General features: G+C 36.0%; 4 protein-coding genes across 7 annotated transcripts in view; all 4 read left to right on the forward strand.

The window, feature by feature from the left end:
- LOC126866747 (odorant receptor 4-like) overlaps positions 1-7576 on the forward strand; it is a 110628-nt gene extending 103052 nt beyond the window's left edge. The window contains exon 9 of the mRNA XM_050620682.1: positions 7182-7576. The gene's annotated coding sequence lies outside the window, so the exon portion shown is untranslated. The remainder of the gene's footprint in view (positions 1-7181) is intronic.
- Positions 353-14825, forward strand: LOC126866985 (uncharacterized). Of its 3 annotated transcripts, XR_007690110.1 has the most exons (3): positions 12095-14089; positions 14164-14235; positions 14314-14825. XR_007690110.1 is itself a non-coding variant. In XM_050621054.1 (2 exons), the coding sequence occupies exons 1-2, from the start codon at positions 2330-2332 to the stop codon at positions 2867-2869; spliced, it is 462 nt and encodes a 153-aa protein (XP_050477011.1). In that variant the 5' UTR covers positions 353-2329; the 3' UTR covers positions 2870-2967. The 3 variants fall into 3 exon arrangements, 2 of the variants coding, with proteins under 2 accessions (XP_050477011.1, XP_050477012.1); XM_050621054.1 differs by lacking the exons at positions 12095-14089; positions 14164-14235; positions 14314-14825 and adding exons at positions 353-2377; positions 2456-2967; XM_050621055.1 differs by lacking the exons at positions 12095-14089; positions 14164-14235 and adding an exon at positions 354-2377.
- Positions 8134-9566, forward strand: LOC126866987 (uncharacterized). 2 transcript variants are annotated; one of them, XM_050621058.1, is made up of 4 exons: positions 8134-8681; positions 8781-8826; positions 8901-8989; positions 9418-9566. In XM_050621058.1, the coding sequence occupies exons 1-4, from the start codon at positions 8435-8437 to the stop codon at positions 9423-9425; spliced, it is 390 nt and encodes a 129-aa protein (XP_050477015.1). In that variant the 5' UTR covers positions 8134-8434; the 3' UTR covers positions 9426-9566. The 2 variants fall into 2 exon arrangements, with proteins under 2 accessions (XP_050477015.1, XP_050477014.1); XM_050621057.1 differs by lacking the exon at positions 9418-9566 and adding an exon at positions 9096-9249.
- Positions 14826-18815: 3990 nt separating the features above from the next.
- Positions 18816-21445, forward strand: LOC126866986 (uncharacterized). The gene is made up of 2 exons (XM_050621056.1): positions 18816-20855; positions 20934-21445. Exons 1-2 carry the CDS (start codon positions 20808-20810, stop codon positions 21345-21347), a joined length of 462 nt encoding a protein of 153 aa, XP_050477013.1. The 5' UTR covers positions 18816-20807; the 3' UTR covers positions 21348-21445.
- The last annotated feature ends 2714 nt before the right edge of the window (positions 21446-24159 follow it).

A 24159-nucleotide genomic window follows, 5' to 3' on the forward strand; every position in this document is an offset into this window, starting at 1 on the left:
ACTTTTCGTCAAAATCGACGAAATCATCGCGATTTGCGAGCTATTTTGCTTGTTTCGACGCTTAAACGTTAGTGCATTACATTTGCAGTGTAAGATGGAGTGAAATGAGCGCTTAAACGTCGAAATATCTCCAACGGGGAGGGAATGACGGCAACTTTTCGTCAAAAGCGACGAGATCATTGCGATTTGCGAGCTATTTTGCTTGTTTCGACGCTTAAACGGTAGTGCATTACATTTGCAGTGTGAAATGGAGTGAAATGAGCGTTTAAACGTCGAAATATGTTACGTATTTGTTTGTTTAAATCAATCAAATTTTAAGTTTAAATTTTACTTAATTTTTTTTTCGTTTGAGTTTGAATTTAATCTGAAGGGAAATAAATTGAAATGATATTATTGTGTATGTAATACTGATTTAGGTTATTAATTAATACGGTAGTTGCTGCCACCAGAAATAGTCCAAAGACTATTTCAAAATGTTTTATTTTTTATTATTTTCTTTTGCGTTTAATGGGTAACGTTAACTGACGCTTAATGCAACTGGTAAACGAATTTCACTTTTCGGCTAACCTGCTATGCGCAGGGATACTAGCGCGGGAGAGGATTAAAGCTGGGTACAATAAATATTTTTCCTCGTCGAACGGATTTTTACTTGAATGTGAAATGGGTTAGGTTATTATATATATATATTTGATTAGCTAGATATATATATTTTAGCGTTGCTGGATTAGATAGGAATGTGAGATTGTTTGTTGTTTGATATAAATTTATTTTTTCGTTTGACTTCCTCTTCTCTTTTAATTTCGCTGTTAAGACCGAAACTCAATTCATTTACCCCGATGGATTCTGTCGCCACGATTTTCTTGCCTTTTGAGTTTAGCTATCGAGGATAATTCTAACGATCCTCTCTGTGTGGGACTCGTGTGATTTCGCCAGCCTTGCCCAAAGACGGGTAATAATTTACCAACAGTGGGAGAAGGAAGGCGAAGATCGATGGGTGTTCTCGATAATTGAAAACACCGTTTGCACGAGCCGACACAGCGAACGATCTTTTGGTTAATTTCCCGAAGGGGGGATTGTTTTGTTATATCTTTCTTATAATCGCATGCAAGAATGGCAAGAATATCGGTTAATAGCAATACCGGTATCGTTCTTGATTTTCAATTGACCCCGACGATATATTTATTAGTCCTTTCTGAGCGGGACTTGTGTGATTTCGCAAGCCTTGCCCAAAGATGGGTAATATTTTACCAACAATGGGAGGAGGAATGCGAAGATCAGTGGGTGTTTCAGTAGCTGAAAACACCGTTCGCACAAGCCGACACAACGGACAACTCCTTTGTTTAAAATTTAAACAATGTTTCTATCTTAAAAACCGTAAATGAAATCGATGATAGGAGGTTTTGATTCAATTCTCGAGGACAACGAGATTGCCAGAAAAGAAGAAAGTTTTTTAAATTTAATTTGCTTACCTTGAGGAAAAGGTGCTATCGGGTGCCATCACTCCAGCTGTCCCGGTGATCGTCGAAGGTTGTTGGGTTTATTATTTAATCTCGAATATAGTTTTCTATCAACCTTTACTTTATTAAACTATTTCGATACAAATTGAGTGACTTGCTAACTGAATTGATATCGCAATGAAGACTTAAAATTTTACTTTATTTAATCGCGACTCTCTTTTCTTTATCGAAAAACTAAAGACCCCGAAACGCAAAATACTTATACAGATTTCTAGACGCAAAGAATAATGAGCCGTAGTAACAAACGATCGCAAACTAATGAACGAATAATGAACTGAAGAACGAATAAAGAATTAAAGAACGAATAATGCACGAATAAAGAACGCCGCGCTATGTTGCATCGCTTATTTATAATGCCATCCCCCACGGGGTGGTGGTCCGCTGGGGGTACGCTTCCGTGGGAATCGGGATGTTGCAGTTTGGGCTTCTTGGAATCGTACGTGACAAAATGTAAATTCCATATTTCGACTTAGTTTTTTATCAGTCCTGTGTTTCCGCTGAGCTAGCGTCTAGGAGATTTGAAGCATTCCACGCTGATCTAGTCCGTTCCGCGAGAAACTTCCACGTGCTGTACCGTGGGAATTACCGGTGTTTCTTCGGCGCGTGGAAGGGCTGGTGGCTGCAGCATCATTATCATTTTAAAGTTTGCTCGGGCAACACGCGCAACTCCGCTGCTCTCCCATAACAAAGACCTCCTCCTTCGAATTGTTTTGCGTAAGTTTGGATGTTTGCATATTAAGATTGTTTTGTGATTTTGATTGTTTTTCCCTTTTTTGCTATTTCCTTAGGCTTCGGTGATCGATGTTCGAACCATGTTTGCTGAGTCGTTTCTATCAGAGGTTCCTTTCCAGACTTCCCTGGTACGTATTTAGTCTTATTTTTAGTTCGTTTGGTTCGTCCTGTTTCGTTTTATTTAAAATATACCGTGTTGTTTCCAGCCCAAGCGAAAGAGGGATTCCGAAGAGCCCATGGGCGACTCGGGGGAACCCATCAAGCGCATGCGGCCTTGTGATGGACCACGAGTGTCGGGGAGTTTGGAGGAACTGTTTTACATTGGTGCCGAGGCTGTGTCGAAATTGGGTTTTGACGATTTGGTTACTTTCGACGAGAATTTCTTTGATGCGGAGACCGTCATATTGGAGAGGGAACCCCCTCTGGTTGAAATCGTCGATACCGAGCGTTGCGTGAAAGTTCGTTTTGCGAATGAAATTCCCGAAGAGGTTTTGGAGGCGCATCTTCGTCACCATGCTTCTGGGAGAAAGGGAATTTTCCCTGTTGTGCGCTATTGGTGTATGTGTGAGTTCAGCGAACTTTATCCCGGAGCTCCTTGCTTCGATTTTGATTTATTGTAGCTGCTTCAATTTCGTTGGTTCGCTGTTTTGATGTTCCTTATTATTATTAATTTTGACATATTTTGTTTTGTGTTCAATGTGTGTGTGTGTATATATATATTTAAGTCTGATAGTGTTAGGTTATCTATTTTACATTTGTTAATTAATTTTTTTAATTTTATATTTCCCCCCTTTTATTTAAATATATATATATATATATATTTTTACATTTGTAGTTGCCCATAAAATTTATTAAAGAAAAGTGTTAACAATGTGTTTTCATGATTTGTTTCTCGCGCCTGACTTCCATTAATCCCTAATATTCCTGTCGCCATGACGCGTGTAAATCCAACATGGCCGCTCATAAATGTCATCAGTAAAGTTTTTAGTGACGGGTCTTTAGTTTTGTTTGATATCGAAGTAATTTTCGTCTGTCGCTCGTTTTTCCTTATTCTACCGCAATTAGAACATTTATTTATTAATATTATTTTAAAGTGACAATAGTATAACTCGTGTGAATATACGTATATATATATATGTTTATGTTGTGTGTCACTTCAGTATAGCTAATGTTTTGTAATTCTTTGATTGCATTATTTATTGTTTCGAGTAGTTTATTTCATAGAGTATTCGATAATATAAAACATATGCACTCACACATACATATATATATATATATATATATATATATATATACGTATTTATATGCATATCTCTCTTGCCCATATAGTGTTCATACGAAATGAAATGTTAATTATTTATTTTATATTAATTTCTTTTAATAAGATAGAACACACACACGCACGCGTATATATGTATATATTTCTGGCAAAGTGATTTTCATTCAGATTCTTTAGTGATATAGTGTTGTGTATTTGAGGTTATGTGTCAATCATTTGATTTCATATATACATATATATCTTGTAGTGTGACAACATAGTATTGAAGATTTTGTTTCTAGATTATTGTGCGTTTAGTGTGTGTTTACATATTTGTGTTTGATGATAGAATTTCTGTATGCAATTACTCAGGTCGTTGCGGTGTTAATTATTTTGAGCGTTTGGGTTATCGACAGGTTGTCGCTTAGTCCCAAGTGTTGCGTTGTGTGTTCTATTTCTTTTGTAGATTATTAATAGTAGTTTTAGTTTAGAAAAATAAATTATTTATATGTTTATATAGAGACATGCATGTTTCATAATGTAATTCTTATATTATAATGCTCTAGCGGCATGTAGGCTAGTTTTAAGTATGTATTTTAGATTGTAGAATGCACATAGATTAGTAGTAGTTTAGAATATAAATTTTTATAAGTTTGTATAGAGACATGCATGTTTCATAATGTAATTCTTATATTATAATGCTCTACCGGCATCTAGGCTAGTTTTAAGTATGTATTTTATATTGTAGAATGCACATAGATTAGTAGTAGTTTAGAATATAGATTTTTATAAGTTTGTATAGAGACATGCATGTTTCATAATGTAGTTTTTATTTTATAACTCTTTACCGGAGCGTAGCCTGTATCTTAGATTGTCGATTCGAGCGTACATTAATAGTAGTTTAGTTTAGAATATAATATATATATATATATATGTCGGAGATGAAAGAACACCGGAGCCTTTGGAATTTTGGATAATCCCGCAACATTGTAACCTAGAGTCTACTATAGCTGTAATTGAACAATTGTAGTTATTCAACCCGATTGTAATTATTCGAGAATTGTGATAATGAGCTTGGGTTCGAGGCGACAGTCAGTCGCCGAACGTAGCCGCGGTCACGGGATGAACGCTTTGCCTAACAAAGGTATGAAGTAATTCTATAGCTCTCCTTAAAAGAAATATTTGTGGCGACACGCGACAGTAAACATTCCAACGGTTTCTGTCCCGTGGCTCGCCACGTGCAGACCCTATTCTTCGAGTAAGATGATTGCCAGATGTCGATGCGTCTCCGCAGTACATGTTCGGCTAGCCCGAGGGCCCGTTATAAATCTTAAGGTTTAGTTAACTAAAGTCCTTCAAACAGACAAACAGTCTTTGTCCCAACTACGGGAAGATAGGGAAGACATATTTTTCAACGAGCGGCGTCTCCCACTAGCAACTTTCCCTCGAGGGCGGCTAGCATCCTTTTCTAACCACCGATATGGAGATTAACCAATTAGCAGCAACACTTTCTGAACGAAGGCTTTTCTCGACGAATCCGATGATCTCGTATCCTTAGACACACCCCGTTATAGTTTTCCTGTGTGGCATCATCGGGACGGGAAAGGCATTCTCGCTCGCGATCTCATCGATCCAAGAGTAACGCCTTCGCGATCAGTGATTATTCTCAGACTTAGACTTTGTGAGTACGTTCTGTTGTCATCCCGTTGACCGCGGATTCGTTATTGAACCTAGGATCATTGTCATTAGTATCTCGAGCACCTAACTACCGCGGTTACTTGTCCGGTTCTATAATAATCGTATTTGCACTAGTCAATGTCTTCTCCATTGCATAACGACAACGTGTAACCCAAACGAAGATTCGTTTCACGCCCCTAACCCTAATTCTAATGTAAACCCGACATATATATATATATAGACATGCATGTTTCGTAATGTAGTTCTTATTTTATAATTCTTAACCGGAACGTAGGCTAGTTTCAAATATGTATCTGTTTAATAGAATGCTCACACATATATATATATATATGTTTCTGACAATGTAACTTTTATTTCCTTAATAGTACAATATTGTATGTGTTAGTTTTTAACTTTGTATATACTTATATTTCATAAATTGATAATAATGTATTTATTGCATAGTGTTATAAGCGCTAACTCTAATATTTACTAATTTATTACGTGCCTAGCATATATGTTTATACTTATATGTAACTCTCCAAGTTGATTGATTAAAATATATTTATATATATACTCGTATTTCTGGTGTTTCAATTATTTCCCTTTCTGCAGTTATTCTTATTTCCTGATTTATTTATTTGGTTCGTAACACGTTCAATCCGTTAGCTGGTTTTATTTATTTTATTTTATTTTATACTGATTGGATTTATTAGTCGCTCTCGCTTTGTTAATCCATCCTTTAGTTTCGTAGCGCCGTGTGTTCGTTTGTGCATTCAAATCTTTATTCGCGCGTTTTGTATAGAATAGCTTTCTTGTTCTTGTTACGGCGCGTGCGGAGCGCGGGACGTGACACCCCCGCCCTTGGAGTTCAAATTTCCAAAGGAAATTTGACTGATGGTGTCTCTGAGTTCGCTCAAGGCGGACGTAGATGTCGTTGGTTGTTGAGTGAATACTGGTGTTGTCGTCCATCGTTCCTAGGATGTTTACCGTTCCAGGGACGATTGTTTTTCCTGTCGCTCTTCTGGCCAATGTGTTCAAGACTGCAGTTTTTCCTGCCGGGAACATGACGTGGTCCCGTAGTGCGTCCAGGTTTTTTTTTTTTTTCGGGATATATATATATTTCGCTCGTGACCAACGACGATGATGCTGAATATCGCCACGTTTGGCGCATGTCCGGGCGGAGTTTCTGTGGTGCGATTCCCTTGCCAAACGGGTAGCTCCGAGTAGCATTTTGTTGTATGTCGTACTTTTACTTGTACCGGAATGTATTTGACTATATGGACCGCTTCTCCTGCGATCAAATCCATGTGTCCTGGGTTTTGGATATGGTGTATGCAAATTCGTCGGGCGGTAAGTTTGCCAAGGTTAAAGCATTCTCTATTAATTACTTCTGTGTGGTGTATCTTTGTGTCAGTGTATCATGGTATGGTGTTGTCATTTCTCGAGTTTATCAGAAATAAGAATAACCTTTTATAGGAAAAAAAAATTTCTTTTTTTATATTAAAATTTTTTTTTTTTTTATATTTATATATATATTATTTTTCCTTCCCTCTTTTTTTCCCTCTTCTTTCTTTTTTCTCTTTTTTTCTTCCCCTTCCTTTTTTTTTTTTTATTGTTAAAACTTTTGTTTTATTTTAGGTTTTACGTACTTGTTATCAGTGAAAATAAATATTATGAATACTACTTGGGTTATAATTATATACATATATGCGTACGTATTGGTAAGTAGTATAAATGAGATTTATTTTATTGTTATAAATATATAAGTATATATTATCAATAGGAATAAATATTACAAATATAGCTTGTCTTTGAATATATATATATATATATGTGCGTGTAATGGTAAATATGACGACTTATTTTACGAGTTACTCGCATTATTAATGGAAGTGAGTGTTATAAATATCGCCTACTTTACAACATGCGTGTATATATATTGGTAAACATAAGTGAAAATTATATGTATAGTTATAAATGTTGTTTGTTTACAGGTGGATAGCAAAAGTATTTGGTTTCGTGAGTGGCGTACAGGTGCTTTACAGTTCTACGGTGCGGATTGCTATTCCTTGAACTAAAAAAAATTTCTTTCGAGATGAGTCTGATTATTGTAAACGATCGTGCATGGGAGGATTTTCTGCAGAGATTCGAAATGCTCTCTAGATTCCTCGTGAAACGTCTGGACAACACCTACATGTTCTTCCATCCGTCGTTCAGAGAATGGTTGATGAATTCGCCATCAGTTCTGTACACACATACAAAAATAGTTAATATATATATATATATTATATTTTTTTTTACATATATATATGTTTCATTCGGACCTGTTCCTTGTATGAATACTGTATCTCTGTATATAATATAATATATATATAATATGTTATGATTATGTTAGTTGTTATTTATTATATATATTTTCCTTAACTCTCTCCCCCTTTTTTTTCTTGTTTTTTTTTTTATTAGTACCTAACATTGCTATTATGATGCTGTATTACATTGTATTGGCTATTATTTGTGATGAGGTGCGTATGTGTGGGGTGCGCGCGACGAATTTTTCAACATGGTCGCTTGCGTGTATCGTTGGTTTAATGTCAACAGTAGCGTGTTGTTGAAATAGCTAATTAATTGTTAATTACTATAATTTTTATTTAGTAGTGTTTCTGTAATATTGTTTTGTGTATTATGATATTGTGTGTGTCAATACCGTGTGTTACTTAAATGTGATAGCATGGATTGTGTTGTTACCGAATTTCAATAGTTGTTTTGATAATAATTGTTTTGATTATACACGACTTGCATTTATATAAGTCTTGTTTAATTTAGTTAATGTTTTTTGTGTATTGTGTTACCAGATATTTTGTATAGCGTAACTTTATTCTTTTGCACCGAGTTCGGTCATGTTGTTAATATTTAGTTAGTCTATCTTGATTAATTTCTAACCTATTCCTGTGTTTATTGACCTTTCTTATTTTCCCTATTAATTTATTATTGCTTGTACTTGCTACTTGTTATTATTTTGTGTATGATATGAATTAGTTTCCTTATTAGTGATTAAAATCTATTTGTTAGATTAACATTGTCTGTAATTCTTCAGATTCTACTCTTTCGATGCTGCATCACTTACCTAGATCATTCCCACAACATCATCCGATTCTTCGATATGCCTTGGATACTTACTACGGTTGTCTTCAATCTTCAATAATATGTCTGTGGCCATAAAGGTACTGTTTAGTTTATTTAATTTAATATGTGTATAATGCATTGTGTGTGCGACCGCTATTGTGCATTACAAAATCCGCTTCTACATGTTAGATATAATAATATAACAATACTACGTAGATTAATACATAATAAAATATCCTTTTACTTTCAATTAATCTATCTTAATTATTTTCTAACCACTTTCTACACTTATCAGCTACTTTATTTCTTCTTGTTAATCTGCAAAATTCATGTATGTACACTTCCTTGTATGGTGATTAATTGTTCGCGAGGTGAGTTGCACTTTCACTGTTCTAGTTATTCGTTGAACTAACACGTTTTACATTCAAACAGTAATTGGAGCACTCGTAATAAACTTCTTTTCTTTTCAGGTTTCCGCTATCTGTGTTGTTCGACGAACAGCGCCATGCTTCCACAGTATTGTTATAACGTTTAGTAATGTTGTATTTTGCATTAAGGCAATTGAAGTTAATTTGTTCATTTATTTTCAGCTGGCTGTCGTACATGGTGTTCTGCAAACAGAGATCCATAACCTATTTTGCACGTAAACCTTCTCGTGTGATGATTACTTGTTCACAAGGTAACTTTCACTTCCACTCTTTTAATTATTTATTGAATCAACACGTTGTATATTCAAACAATAATTGGAGTACACATAATAATTTTCTTTTTTTTTTTTCTTTTAGGTTTTCGCTATCTGTATTATTCGACGAACAGTGTCACACCTCCTTTTGATTTATCCACAATATAGTTATAACACTTAGTAACCTTGTATTTTGCACTGAGACAATTGAAACTAATTTATTCACTTATTTTAGGTAGCTGTCATACATTATGTTCCACGAACAACGATCCATAACCTATACTTGCACGTACACTTTCTTGTATGTTGATCACTTGTTCACAAGGTAACTTTCACTTTCATTAGTTAATTATTCATTGAGTTAACACGTTTTATATTTAAACAATAATTGAAACACATATAATAATTTTCCTTTTTCCTTTTAGGTGTTTGATATCTGTATTATTCGACGAACAGCACTACAACATACACTACTGCACTACGTTGCCTACTGAAATCACTTTATTCATTGTTTATTTCGGTTATGCGCTAGTTTTACCTTGTTTAAGTGCACCGTTCGTGGAATCCCTTTTACTTCAATCTTGACGTTTTGGTTCTGCAAGATTTCTAGCACCTTGTATGGTCCAGTATATTGATCGGAGAATTTTCCTTTACTAGGTTCTTTTAGTAGATATATCGAATCTCCTGTTTTAAAATCTTGAGGGTTAATTCGCCGATCGTTAGTCTTAGTTTGGATTTTATCAAATTTTCTCTTGCCATTCGTTGTACAGTGTCAATTTTATTAAACAGATCTTCGAGATATTCTGCGCATGTTGGTTCCGTGTTCTCTTCGATTGTTACTTCACCAATAGGTTCTCTGGCTAGATGTCCGAAACTAATTTGTGCGGGGAGAGTTTCGTTCCTTTCCTTCATTTTAGTTTTTGTTTTGCGCCAAGACGCAAGTTTACTGACATCGATCCAATTATCCAATTGCTTGACAATAGTATTCAAAATACAAATTTTTGAAAGTGCCGCAGCCATATTAACCCAAAAATATTTTGTATATAGTATAGTGTGATACCATCTATATTTTCCTGGGGAAATCATAAGATCAGCACTACCTACTATGTTACCTACGTCAAATATTAGATGTAGTAACCAATAAAGTATTTTTAATCCAATTATTATCCAATGGCTAGCGTATTTATTCAAGTTTTTAGATATATCTTCGACTGGTGATTCCCTATTTTCTCCCTTTTGATTTCTTCGAGCTCGTTGAACTTGTGTTTCTTCAGCTTGAAAATGTTTAGAATCCTTTTCCTTAGTTACCCTTTTTCCTTCTTTATTTACTTTATTCATAACACCGTTATTTTCCTTTACCTTTTCAGAATGAATAGTTTCACTGGAAGTGCTTATTATAATTAAATTATTATTTATTTGTATGGAACGTTTAGGAATATTTTTGGTACATTTGGAATTATTCTTTGAATTTTTATTACAAACCTTTTTGCTTATAGATTCTGTTTTGGATTTAGGGGTAGCTATATTTTTATTTTCTATAGTGTGATCTTCCTTGCAATTTAACGATTTGGCTTTGAGTTCAATAAAGTTTCCTTCTGATGGTTTTATAGAAGTTTTTGAGTGAGATACACTCGCTATCTCTTTTCCTATTATGGTTGAGACATTCACGAAATTCGTGGAGTCTTGCTTTTGTATCTTTGCCAAGTCGAACGTGGAGAGGCAATTCGCACTTCCCAGCGGGTCCAATATCTCTGTGATATTAGGCAGTGGATAAGCGTTGCCTGTCGTCTCGTCGTTCAATTTCCTAGTTTCTGTTTCGTCTGAAAGTTCTTTGGCACTAATATTATTTATCTTGTTTGGTAACTCAGAAAATTTCTCACTCATGATTCTGTCTATGGCACCGTGCGTCCTCTTATTATTTAACGTGACATTATCCCTTATCACAGCAACGGAATGGTGCTTGCATTGAAAAGTTGATTGATTGAAATGATCAGCATCTCTCTTTTGATTTAGATCTCTATCGAGGTATTTATTTATGCGTTTTTCTTCCCAAGTTATTGCTCTTGTTTCTTTCCTGACATTTTCTTCTATTCCCGGGTTGTTTAGATGTTTCCGCGACGGCGGTACAAATCTCCAGTTCTGGCGGTTGTTTACAGTATAAATACTATTGTATGGTGGATGAACGTTGTTTTGGTTATAATTATCCGAAGGTGTCGGATGTCGGTATCGAATTCTATTTTTCACTTGTTTTAATTCTCGCGTTGCTTTCACGGCTTGGCGGTACGCATCGTCCAAGGATTGGTATCCTGCTATCTTTACTCGTAAATACACCTCGTTTGGGAGCCCCTTAACGAAAGCTTCCCTCGTGTCTCGATCTATCCTATCTTGAAATACGGTGCCGTACTCGCATTTTTCCCCGTTCATTATCGCCAGTCTGAGATCTTTGACGCGATCTACGTAGTCCAAAATATCTTCTCCCGGTCGTTGAAATATTGTAGCTAATTCCCCTTTATATTCGTTAACCGTTTTTCCCGGACCGAACATATCTTTTAATTTATTCCCGAAATCGTTTAAACTTATTATTTCTGTGTCTTCTATGGCGAGGAACGCGTGCCCGCGAAGCTTATTCGTTAATAATTTTACTAACTGAGATTCTTGATGCTTAGGAACCATGTTTCGTGCGCGCTCGCATGCTCTTAAAAATCGAAATACCGAGGGTCGACGTCCGTCGAACACTGGTACTGTCTCTATGGCATCTTTTAACTTAATTGATTGGGGATTAACTTCTATCGGTATTGTCGCTTGGGAAATTATCGGCGATGATACGGGTGTCTTGATTTCCCTTTTTATTTTCAGTGAACGCACATCGTCTTGTAATTTATTCATTGTTGTATTCATGTCGCGAAAATTTGCATCCCATGCTTTAAGTTTTTCCGATAACATCAAGATCATGTCTTTGTCCAACGATTCTAATTTAGTCGACATTATTTCTTCGGTATCTATTTTATCGATAATCGTAACAACTTTAATTCTTTGTGGAGCAAATCGAACCGTTTAAACCAACTTTAATCCTCCGTGAAGCGGATCCCACCGCTGCCACCAAAAATTTATAACTACTAATCTGTTACGTATCAATTTGTTTGTTTAAATCGATCAAATCTAAGGTTGAATTTTACTGAAAATTTTTTTTTTTTTTTTTTTTATAGTTGAGTTTGAGTTTTGAATTTAATCGGAAAGGAAATAAATTAAAATGATATTATTGTGTATTTAATTCCGATTTAGGTTATTAATTAATACGGTAGTTGCTGCCACCAGAAATAGTCCAAAGACTATTTCAAAATGTTTTATTTTTTATTATTTTCTTTTGCGTTTAATGGGTAACGTTAACTGACGCTTAATGCAACTGGTAAACGAATTTCACTTTTCGGCTAACCTGCTATGCGCAGGGATACTAGCGCGGGAGAGGATTAAAGCTGGGTACAATAAATATTTTTCCTCGTCGAACGGATTTTTACTTGAATGTGAAATGGGTTAGGTTATTATATATATATATTTGATTAGCTAGATATATATATTTTAGCGTTGCTGGATTAGATAGGAATGTGAGATTGTTTGTTGTTTGATATAAATTTATTTTTTCGTTTGACTTCCTCTTCTCTTTTAATTTCGCTGTTAAGACCGAAACTCAATTCATTTACCCCGATGGATTCTGTCGCCACGATTTTCTTGCCTTTTGAGTTTAGCTATCGAGGATAATTCTAACGATCCTCTCTGTGTGGGACTCGTGTGATTTCGCCAGCCTTGCCCAAAGACGGGTAATAATTTACCAACAGTGGGAGAAGGAAGGCGAAGATCGATGGGTGTTCTCGATAATTGAAAACACCGTTTGCACGAGCCGACACAGCGAACGATCTTTTGGTTAATTTCCCGAAGGGGGGATTGTTTTGTTATATCTTTCTTATAATCGCATGCAAGAATGGCAAGAATATCGGTTAATAGCAATACCGGTATCGTTCTTGATTTTCAATTGACCCCGACGATATATTTATTAGTCCTTTCTGAGCGGGACTTGTGTGATTTCGCAAGCCTTGCCCAAAGATGGGTAATATTTTACCAACAATGGGAGGAGGAATGCGAAGATCAGTGGGTGTTTCAGTAGCTGAAAACACCGTTCGCACAAGCCGACACAACGGACAACTCCTTTGTTTAAAATTTAAGCAATGTTTCTATCTTAAAAACCGTAAATGAAATCGATGATAGGAGGTTTTGATTCAATTCTCGAGGACAACGAGATTGCCAGAAAAGAAGAAAGTTTTTTAAATTTAATTTGCTTACCTTGAGGAAAAGGTGCTATCGGGTGCCATCACTCCAGCTGTCCCGGTGATCGTCGAAGGTTGTTGGGTTTATTATTTAATCTCGAATATAGTTTTCTATCAACCTTTACTTTATTAAACTATTTCGATACAAATTGAGTGACTTGCTAACTGAATTGATATCGCAATGAAGACTTAAAATTTTACTTTATTTAATCGCGACTCTCTTTTCTTTATCGAAAAACTAAAGACCCCGAAACGCAAAATACTTATACAGATTTCTAGACGCAAAGAATAATGAGCCGTAGTAACAAACGATCGCAAACTAATGAACGAATAATGAACTGAAGAACGAATAAAGAATTAAAGAACGAATAATGCACGAATAAAGAACGCCGCGCTATGTTGCATCGCTTATTTATAATGCCATCCCCCACGGGGTGGTGGTCCGCTGGGGGTACGCTTCCGTGGGAATCGGGATGTTGCAGTTTGGGCTTCTTGGAATCGTACGTGACAAAATGTAAATTCCATATTTCGACTTAGTTTTTTATCAGTCCTGTGTTTCCGCTGAGCTAGCGTCTAGGAGATTTGAAGCATTCCACGCTGATCTAGTCCGTTCCGCGAGAAACTTCCACGTGCTGTACCGTGGGAATTACCGGTGTTTCTTCGGCGCGTGGAAGGGCTGGTGGCTGCAGCATCATTATCATTTTAAAGTTTGCTCGGGCAACACGCGCAACTCCGCTGCTCTCCCATAACAAAGACCTCCTCCTTCGAATTGTTTTGCGTAAGTTTGGATGTTTGCATATTAAGATTGTTTTGTGATTTTGATTGTTTTTCCCTTTTTTGCTATTTCCTTAGGCTTCGGTGATCGATGTTCGAACCATGTTTGCTGAGTCGTTTCTATCAGAGGTTCCTTTCCAGACTTCCCTGGTACGTATTTAGTCTTATTTTTAGTTCGTTTGGTTCGTCCTGTTTCGTTTTATTTAAAATATACCGTGTTGTTTCCAGCCCAAGCGAAAGAGGGATTCCGAAGAGCCCATGGGCGACTCGGGGGAACCCATCAAGCGCATGCGGCCTTGTGATGGACCACGAGTGTCGGGGAGTTTGGAGGAACTGTTTTACATTGGTGCCGAGGCTGTGTCGAAATTGGGTTTTGACGATTTGGTTACTTTCGACGAGAATTTCTTTGATGCGGAGACCGTCATATTGGAGAGGGAACCCCCTCTGGTTGAAATCGTCGATACCGAGCGTTGCGTGAAAGTTCGTTTTGCGAATGAAATTCCCGAAGAGGTTTTGGAGGCGCATCTTCGTCACCATGCTTCTGGGAGAAAGGGAATTTTCCCTGTTGTGCGCTATTGGTGTATGTGTGAGTTCAGCGAACTTTATCCCGGAGCTCCTTGCTTCGATTTTGATTTATTGTAGCTGCTTCAATTTCGTTGGTTCGCTGTTTTGATGTTCCTTATTATTATTAATTTTGACATATTTTGTTTTGTGTTCAATGTGTGTGTGTGTATATATATATTTAAGTCTGATAGTGTTAGGTTATCTATTTTACATTTGTTAATTAATTTTTTTAATTTTATATTTCCCCCCTTTTATTTAAATATATATATATATATATATTTTTACATTTGTAGTTGCCCATAAAATTTATTAAAGAAAAGTGTTAACAATGTGTTTTCATGATTTGTTTCTCGCGCCTGACTTCCATTAATCCCTAATATTCCTGTCGCCATGACGCGTGTAAATCCAACATGGCCGCTCATAAATGTCATCAGTAAAGTTTTTAGTGACGGGTCTTTAGTTTTGTTTGATATCGAAGTAATTTTCGTCTGTCGCTCGTTTTTCCTTATTCTACCGCAATTAGAACATTTATTTATTAATATTATTTTAAAGTGACAATAGTATAACTCGTGTGAATATACGTATATATATATATGTTTATGTTGTGTGTCACTTCAGTATAGCTAATGTTTTGTAATTCTTTGATTGCATTATTTATTGTTTCGAGTAGTTTATTTCATAGAGTATTCGATAATATAAAACATATGCACTCACACATACATATATATATATATATATATATATATATACGTATTTATATGCATATCTCTCTTGCCCATATAGTGTTCATACGAAATGAAATGTTAATTATTTATTTTATATTAATTTCTTTTAATAAGATAGAACACACACACGCACGCGTATATATGTATATATTTCTGGCAAAGTGATTTTCATTCAGATTCTTTAGTGATATAGTGTTGTGTATTTGAGGTTATGTGTCAATCATTTGATTTCATATATACATATATATCTTGTAGTGTGACAACATAGTATTGAAGATTTTGTTTCTAGATTATTGTGCGTTTAGTGTGTGTTTACATATTTGTGTTTGATGATAGAATTTCTGTATGCAATTACTCAGGTCGTTGCGGTGTTAATTATTTTGAGCGTTTGGGTTATCGACAGGTTGTCGCTTAGTCCCAAGTGTTGCGTTGTGTGTTCTATTTCTTTTGTAGATTATTAATAGTAGTTTTAGTTTAGAAAAATAAATTATTTATATGTTTATATAGAGACATGCATGTTTCATAATGTAATTCTTATATTATAATGCTCTAGCGGCATGTAGGCTAGTTTTAAGTATGTATTTTAGATTGTAGAATGCACATAGATTAGTAGTAGTTTAGAATATAAATTTTTATAAGTTTGTATAGAGACATGCATGTTTCATAATGTAATTCTTATATTATAATGCTCTACCGGCATCTAGGCTAGTTTTAAGTATGTATTTTATATTGTAGAATGCACATAGATTAGTAGTAGTTTAGAATATAGATTTTTATAAGTTTGTATAGAGACATGCATGTTTCATAATGTAGTTTTTATTTTATAACTCTTTACCGGAGCGTAGCCTGTATCTTAGATTGTCGATTCGAGCGTACATTAATAGTAGTTTAGTTTAGAATATAATATATATATATATATATGTCGGAGATGAAAGAACACCGGAGCCTTTGGAATTTTGGATAATCCCGCAACATTGTAACCTAGAGTCTACTATAGCTGTAATTGAACAATTGTAGTTATTCAACCCGATTGTAATTATTCGAGAATTGTGATAATGAGCTTGGGTTCGAGGCGACAGTCAGTCGCCGAACGTAGCCGCGGTCACGGGATGAACGCTTTGCCTAACAAAGGTATGAAGTAATTCTATAGCTCTCCTTAAAAGAAATATTTGTGGCGACACGCGACAGTAAACATTCCAACGGTTTCTGTCCCGTGGCTCGCCACGTGCAGACCCTATTCTTCGAGTAAGATGATTGCCAGATGTCGATGCGTCTCCGCAGTACATGTTCGGCTAGCCCGAGGGCCCGTTATAAATCTTAAGGTTTAGTTAACTAAAGTCCTTCAAACAGACAAACAGTCTTTGTCCCAACTACGGGAAGATAGGGAAGACATATTTTTCAACGAGCGGCGTCTCCCACTAGCAACTTTCCCTCGAGGGCGGCTAGCATCCTTTTCTAACCACCGATATGGAGATTAACCAATTAGCAGCAACACTTTCTGAACGAAGGCTTTTCTCGACGAATCCGATGATCTCGTATCCTTAGACACACCCCGTTATAGTTTTCCTGTGTGGCATCATCGGGACGGGAAAGGCATTCTCGCTCGCGATCTCATCGATCCAAGAGTAACGCCTTCGCGATCAGTGATTATTCTCAGACTTAGACTTTGTGAGTACGTTCTGTTGTCATCCCGTTGACCGCGGATTCGTTATTGAACCTAGGATCATTGTCATTAGTATCTCGAGCACCTAACTACCGCGGTTACTTGTCCGGTTCTATAATAATCGTATTTGCACTAGTCAATGTCTTCTCCATTGCATAACGACAACGTGTAACCCAAACGAAGATTCGTTTCACGCACCTAACCCTAATTCTAATGTAAACCCGACATATATATATATATATATATATATATATATATATATATATAGACATGCATGTTTCGTAATGTAGTTCTTATTTTATAATTCTTAACCGGAACGTAGGCTAGTTTCAAATATGTATCTGTTTAATGCTCACACATATATATATATATATATATATATATATATATATATATATATATGTTTCTGACAATGTAACTTTTATTTCCTTAATAGTACAATATTGTATGTGTTAGTTTTTAACTTTGTATATACTTATATTTCATAAATTGATAATAATGTATTTATTGCATAGTGTTATAAGCGCTAACTCTAATATTTACTAATTTATTACGTGCCTAGCATATATGTTTATACTTATATGTAACTCTCCAAGTTGATTGATTAAAATATATTTATATATATACTCGTATTTCTGGTGTTTCAATTATTTCCCTTTCTGCAGTTACTCTTATTTCCTGATTTATTTATTTGGTTCGTAACACGTTCAATCCGTTAGCTGGTTTTATTTATTTTATTTTATTTTATACTGATTGGATTTATTAGTCGCTCTCGCTTTGTTAATCCATCCTTTAGTTTCGTAGCGCCGTGTGTTCGTTTGTGCATTCAAATCTTTATTCGCGCGTTTTGTATAGAATAGCTTTCTTGTTCTTGTTACGGCGCGTGCGGAGCGCGGGACGTGACAATTGCATTAGCACTGTGAAATGGAGTTCAACGAGTGCTTAAACGTCGAAATATCTCCAACGGGAAGGAAATGACGGCTATTTTTCGTCAAAATCTACGAAATCTTCGCGATTCGCGAGATATTTTGATTGTTTCGACGCTTAAACGTTGTGCAATCCATTAGCACTGTGAAATGGAGTTCAAAGAGTGCTTAAACATCGAAATATCTCCAACGGGGAGGGAATGACGGCTATTCTTCGTCAAAATTTACGAAGTCTTCGCGATTTGCGAGCTATTTTGCTTGTTTCGACGCTGAAACGGTAGCGCATTACACTTGCAGTGTAAAATGGGGTTCAACGAGCGCTTAAACTTCGAAATATCTCCAACGGGGAGGGAATGAAGGCTACTTTTCTTCAAAATCGACGAAATCATCGCGATTTGCTAGCTATTTTGCTTGTTTCGACGCTTAAACGGTAGTGCATTACATTTGCAGTGTAAAATGGGGTGAAATGAGCGCTTAAACGTCGAAATATCTGCAACGGGAAGGGAATAACGGTTACTTTTCGTCAAAATCGACGAAATCATCGCGATTTGCGAGCTATTTTGCTTGTTTCGACGCTTAAACGTTAGTGCATTACATTTGCAGTGTAAGATGGAGTGAAATGAGCGCTTAAACGTCGAAATATCTCCAACGGGGAGGGAATGACGGCAACTTTTCGTCAAAAGCGACGAGATCATTGCGATTTGCGAGCTATTTTGCTTGTTTCGACGCTTAAACGGTAGTGCATTACATTTGCAGTGTGAAATGGAGTGAAATGAGCGTTTAAACGTCGAAATATGTTACGTATTTGTTTGTTTAAATCAATCAAATTTTAAGTTTAAATTTTACTTAATTTTTTTTTCGTTTGAGTTTGAATTTAATCTGAAGGGAAATAAATTGAAATGATATTATTGTGTATGTAATACTGATTTAGGTTATTAATTAATACGGTAGTTGCTGCCACCAGAAATAGTCCAAAGACTATTTCAAAATGTTTTATTTTTTATTATTTTCTTTTGCGTTTAATGGGTAACGTTAACTGACGCTTAATGCAACTGGTAAACGAATTTCACTTTTCGGCTAACCTGCTATGCGCAGGGATACTAGCGCGGGAGAGGATTAAAGCTGGGTACAATAAATATTTTTCCTCGTCGAACGGATTTTTACTTGAATGTGAAATGGGTTAGGTTATTATATATATATATTTGATTAGCTAGATATATATATTTTAGCGTTGCTGGATTAGATAGGAATGTGAGATTGTTTGTTGTTTGATATAAATTTATTTTTTCGTTTGACTTCCTCTTCTCTTTTAATTTCGCTGTTAAGACCGAAACTCAATTCATTTACCCCGATGGATTCTGTCGCCACGATTTTCTTGCCTTTTGAGTTTAGCTATCGAGGATAATTCTAACGATCCTCTCTGTGTGGGACTCGTGTGATTTCGCCAGCCTTGCCCAAAGACGGGTAATAATTTACCAACAGTGGGAGAAGGAAGGCGAAGATCGATGGGTGTTCTCAATAATTGAAAACACCGTTTGCACGAGCCGACACAGCGAACGATCTTTTGGTTAATTTCCCGAAGGGGGGATTGTTTTGTTATATCTTTCTTATAATCGCATGCAAGAATGGCAAGAATATCGGTTAATAGCAATACCGGTATCGTTCTTGATTTTCAATTGACCCCGACGATATATTTATTAGTCCTTTCTGAGCGGGACTTGTGTGATTTCGCAAGCCTTGCCCAAAGATGGGTAATATTTTACCAACAATGGGAGGAGGAATGCGAAGATCAGTGGGTGTTTCAGTAGCTGAAAACACCGTTCGCACAAGCCGACACAACGGACAACTCCTTTGTTTAAAATTTAAGCAATGTTTCTATCTTAAAAACCGTAAATGAAATCGATGATAGGAGGTTTTGATTCAATTCTCGAGGACAACGAGATTGCCAGAAAAGAAGAAAGTTTTTTAAATTTAATTTGCTTACCTTGAGGAAAAGGTGCTATCGGGTGCCATCACTCCAGCTGTCCCGGTGATCGTCGAAGGTTGTTGGGTTTATTATTTAATCTCGAATATAGTTTTCTATCAACCTTTACTTTATTAAACTATTTCGATACAAATTGAGTGACTTGCTAACTGAATTGATATCGCAATGAAGACTTAAAATTTTACTTTATTTAATCGCGACTCTCTTTTCTTTATCGAAAAACTAAAGACCCCGAAACGCAAAATACTTATACAGATTTCTAGACGCAAAGAATAATGAGCCGTAGTAACAAACGATCGCAAACTAATGAACGAATAATGAACTGAAGAACGAATAAAGAATTAAAGAACGAATAATGCACGAATAAAGAACGCCGCGCTATGTTGCATCGCTTATTTATAATGCCATCCCCCACGGGGTGGTGGTCCGCTGGGGGTACGCTTCCGTGGGAATCGGGATGTTGCAGTTTGGGCTTCTTGGAATCGTACGTGACAAAATGTAAATTCCATATTTCGACTTAGTTTTTTATCAGTCCTGTGTTTCCGCTGAGCTAGCGTCTAGGAGATTTGAAGCATTCCACGCTGATCTAGTCCGTTCCGCGAGAAACTTCCACGTGCTGTACCGTGGGAATTACCGGTGTTTCTTCGGCGCGTGGAAGGGCTGGTGGCTGCAGCATCATTATCATTTTAAAGTTTGCTCGGGCAACACGCGCAACTCCGCTGCTCTCCCATAACAAAGACCTCCTCCTTCGAATTGTTTTGCGTAAGTTTGGATGTTTGCATATTAAGATTGTTTTGTGATTTTGATTGTTTTTCCCTTTTTTGCTATTTCCTTAGGCTTCGGTGATCGATGTTCGAACCATGTTTGCTGAGTCGTTTCTATCAGAGGTTCCTTTCCAGACTTCCCTGGTACGTATTTAGTCTTATTTTTAGTTCGTTTGGTTCGTCCTGTTTCGTTTTATTTAAAATATACCGTGTTGTTTCCAGCCCAAGCGAAAGAGGGATTCCGAAGAGCCCATGGGCGACTCGGGGGAACCCATCAAGCGCATGCGGCCTTGTGATGGACCACGAGTGTCGGGGAGTTTGGAGGAACTGTTTTACATTGGTGCCGAGGCTGTGTCGAAATTGGGTTTTGACGATTTGGTTACTTTCGACGAGAATTTCTTTGATGCGGAGACCGTCATATTGGAGAGGGAACCCCCTCTGGTTGAAATCGTCGATACCGAGCGTTGCGTGAAAGTTCGTTTTGCGAATGAAATTCCCGAAGAGGTTTTGGAGGCGCATCTTCGTCACCATGCTTCTGGGAGAAAGGGAATTTTCCCTGTTGTGCGCTATTGGTGTATGTGTGAGTTCAGCGAACTTTATCCCGGAGCTCCTTGCTTCGATTTTGATTTATTGTAGCTGCTTCAATTTCGTTGGTTCGCTGTTTTGATGTTCCTTATTATTATTAATTTTGACATATTTTGTTTTGTGTTCAATGTGTGTGTGTGTATATATATATTTAAGTCTGATAGTGTTAGGTTATCTATTTTACATTTGTTAATTAATTTTTTTAATTTTATATTTCCCCCCTTTTATTTAAATATATATATATATATATATTTTTACATTTGTAGTTGCCCATAAAATTTATTAAAGAAAAGTGTTAACAATGTGTTTTCATGATTTGTTTCTCGCGCCTGACTTCCATTAATCCCTAATATTCCTGTCGCCATGACGCGTGTAAATCCAACATGGCCGCTCATAAATGTCATCAGTAAAGTTTTTAGTGACGGGTCTTTAGTTTTGTTTGATATCGAAGTAATTTTCGTCTGTCGCTCGTTTTTCCTTATTCTACCGCAATTAGAACATTTATTTATTAATATTATTTTAAAGTGACAATAGTATAACTCGTGTGAATATACGTATATATATATATGTTTATGTTGTGTGTCACTTCAGTATAGCTAATGTTTTGTAATTCTTTGATTGCATTATTTATTGTTTCGAGTAGTTTATTTCATAGAGTATTCGATAATATAAAACATATGCACTCACACATACATATATATATATATATATATATATATATATATATACGTATTTATATGCATATCTCTCTTGCCCATATAGTGTTCATACGAAATGAAATGTTAATTATTTATTTTATATTAATTTCTTTTAATAAGATAGAACACACACACGCACGCGTATATATGTATATATTTCTGGCAAAGTGATTTTCATTCAGATTCTTTAGTGATATAGTGTTGTGTATTTGAGGTTATGTGTCAATCATTTGATTTCATATATACATATATATCTTGTAGTGTGACAACATAGTATTGAAGATTTTGTTTCTAGATTATTGTGCGTTTAGTGTGTGTTTACATATTTGTGTTTGATGATAGAATTTCTGTATGCAATTACTCAGGTCGTTGCGGTGTTAATTATTTTGAGCGTTTGGGTTATCGACAGGTTGTCGCTTAGTCCCAAGTGTTGCGTTGTGTGTTCTATTTCTTTTGTAGATTATTAATAGTAGTTTTAGTTTAGAAAAATAAATTATTTATATGTTTATATAGAGACATGCATGTTTCATAATGTAATTCTTATATTATAATGCTCTAGCGGCATGTAGGCTAGTTTTAAGTATGTATTTTAGATTGTAGAATGCACATAGATTAGTAGTAGTTTAGAATATAAATTTTTATAAGTTTGTATAGAGACATGCATGTTTCATAATGTAATTCTTATATTATAATGCTCTACCGGCATCTAGGCTAGTTTTAAGTATGTATTTTATATTGTAGAATGCACATAGATTAGTAGTAGTTTAGAATATAGATTTTTATAAGTTTGTATAGAGACATGCATGTTTCATAATGTAGTTTTTATTTTATAACTCTTTACCGGAGCGTAGCCTGTATCTTAGATTGTCGATTCGAGCGTACATTAATAGTAGTTTAGTTTAGAATATAATATATATATATATATATGTCGGAGATGAAAGAACACCGGAGCCTTTGGAATTTTGGATAATCCCGCAACATTGTAACCTAGAGTCTACTATAGCTGTAATTGAACAATTGTAGTTATTCAACCCGATTGTAATTATTCGAGAATTGTGATAATGAGCTTGGGTTCGAGGCGACAGTCAGTCGCCGAACGTAGCCGCGGTCACGGGATGAACGCTTTGCCTAACAAAGGTATGAAGTAATTCTATAGCTCTCCTTAAAAGAAATATTTGTGGCGACACGCGACAGTAAACATTCCAACGGTTTCTGTCCCGTGGCTCGCCACGTGCAGACCCTATTCTTCGAGTAAGATGATTGCCAGATGTCGATGCGTCTCCGCAGTACATGTTCGGCTAGCCCGAGGGCCCGTTATAAATCTTAAGGTTTAGTTAACTAAAGTCCTTCAAACAGACAAACAGTCTTTGTCCCAACTACGGGAAGATAGGGAAGACATATTTTTCAACGAGCGGCGTCTCCCACTAGCAACTTTCCCTCGAGGGCGGCTAGCATCCTTTTCTAACCACCGATATGGAGATTAACCAATTAGCAGCAACACTTTCTGAACGAAGGCTTTTCTCGACGAATCCGATGATCTCGTATCCTTAGACACACCCCGTTATAGTTTTCCTGTGTGGCATCATCGGGACGGGAAAGGCATTCTCGCTCGCGATCTCATCGATCCAAGAGTAACGCCTTCGCGATCAGTGATTATTCTCAGACTTAGACTTTGTGAGTACGTTCTGTTGTCATCCCGTTGACCGCGGATTCGTTATTGAACCTAGGATCATTGTCATTAGTATCTCGAGCACCTAACTACCGCGGTTACTTGTCCGGTTCTATAATAATCGTATTTGCACTAGTCAATGTCTTCTCCATTGCATAACGACAACGTGTAACCCAAACGAAGATTCGTTTCACGCACCTAACCCTAATTCTAATGTAAACCCGACATATATATATATATATATATATATATATATATATATATATATATATATATATATATATAGACATGCATGTTTCGTAATGTAGTTCTTATTTTATAATTCTTAACCGGAACGTAGGCTAGTTTCAAATATGTATCTGTTTAATGCTCACACATATATATATATATATATATATATATATATATATATGTTTCTGACAATGTAACTTTTATTTCCTTAATAGTACAATATTGTATGTGTTATTTTTTAACTTTGTATATACTTATATTTCAT

Source organism: Bombus huntii, chromosome 6 (assembly GCF_024542735.1).
Source record: "Bombus huntii isolate Logan2020A chromosome 6, iyBomHunt1.1, whole genome shotgun sequence".
NCBI lineage: Eukaryota > Metazoa > Arthropoda > Insecta > Hymenoptera > Apidae > Bombus > Bombus huntii.

Bases quoted from the DNA above. Each gene is read 5' to 3' on its own strand.
- LOC126866985 (XM_050621054.1), top strand. From the start codon at position 2,330: ATGTTTGCTGAGTCGTTTCTATCAGAGGTTCCTTTCCAGACTTCCCTG. The intron at 2,378-2,455 runs GTACGTATTTAG...TGTTGTTTCCAG, and splicing joins TTCCTTTCCAGACTTCCCTG to CCCAAGCGAAAGAGGGATTC.
- LOC126866987 (XM_050621057.1), top strand. From the start codon at position 8,435: ATGTGTATAATGCATTGTGTGTGCGACCGCTATTGTGCATTACAAAAT. The intron at 8,827-8,900 runs GTATTGTTATAA...ATTTATTTTCAG, and splicing joins AACAGCGCCATGCTTCCACA to CTGGCTGTCGTACATGGTGT. The intron at 8,990-9,095 runs GTAACTTTCACT...TTTTTCTTTTAG, and splicing joins GATGATTACTTGTTCACAAG to GTTTTCGCTATCTGTATTAT.
- LOC126866986 (XM_050621056.1), top strand. From the start codon at position 20,808: ATGTTTGCTGAGTCGTTTCTATCAGAGGTTCCTTTCCAGACTTCCCTG. The intron at 20,856-20,933 runs GTACGTATTTAG...TGTTGTTTCCAG, and splicing joins TTCCTTTCCAGACTTCCCTG to CCCAAGCGAAAGAGGGATTC.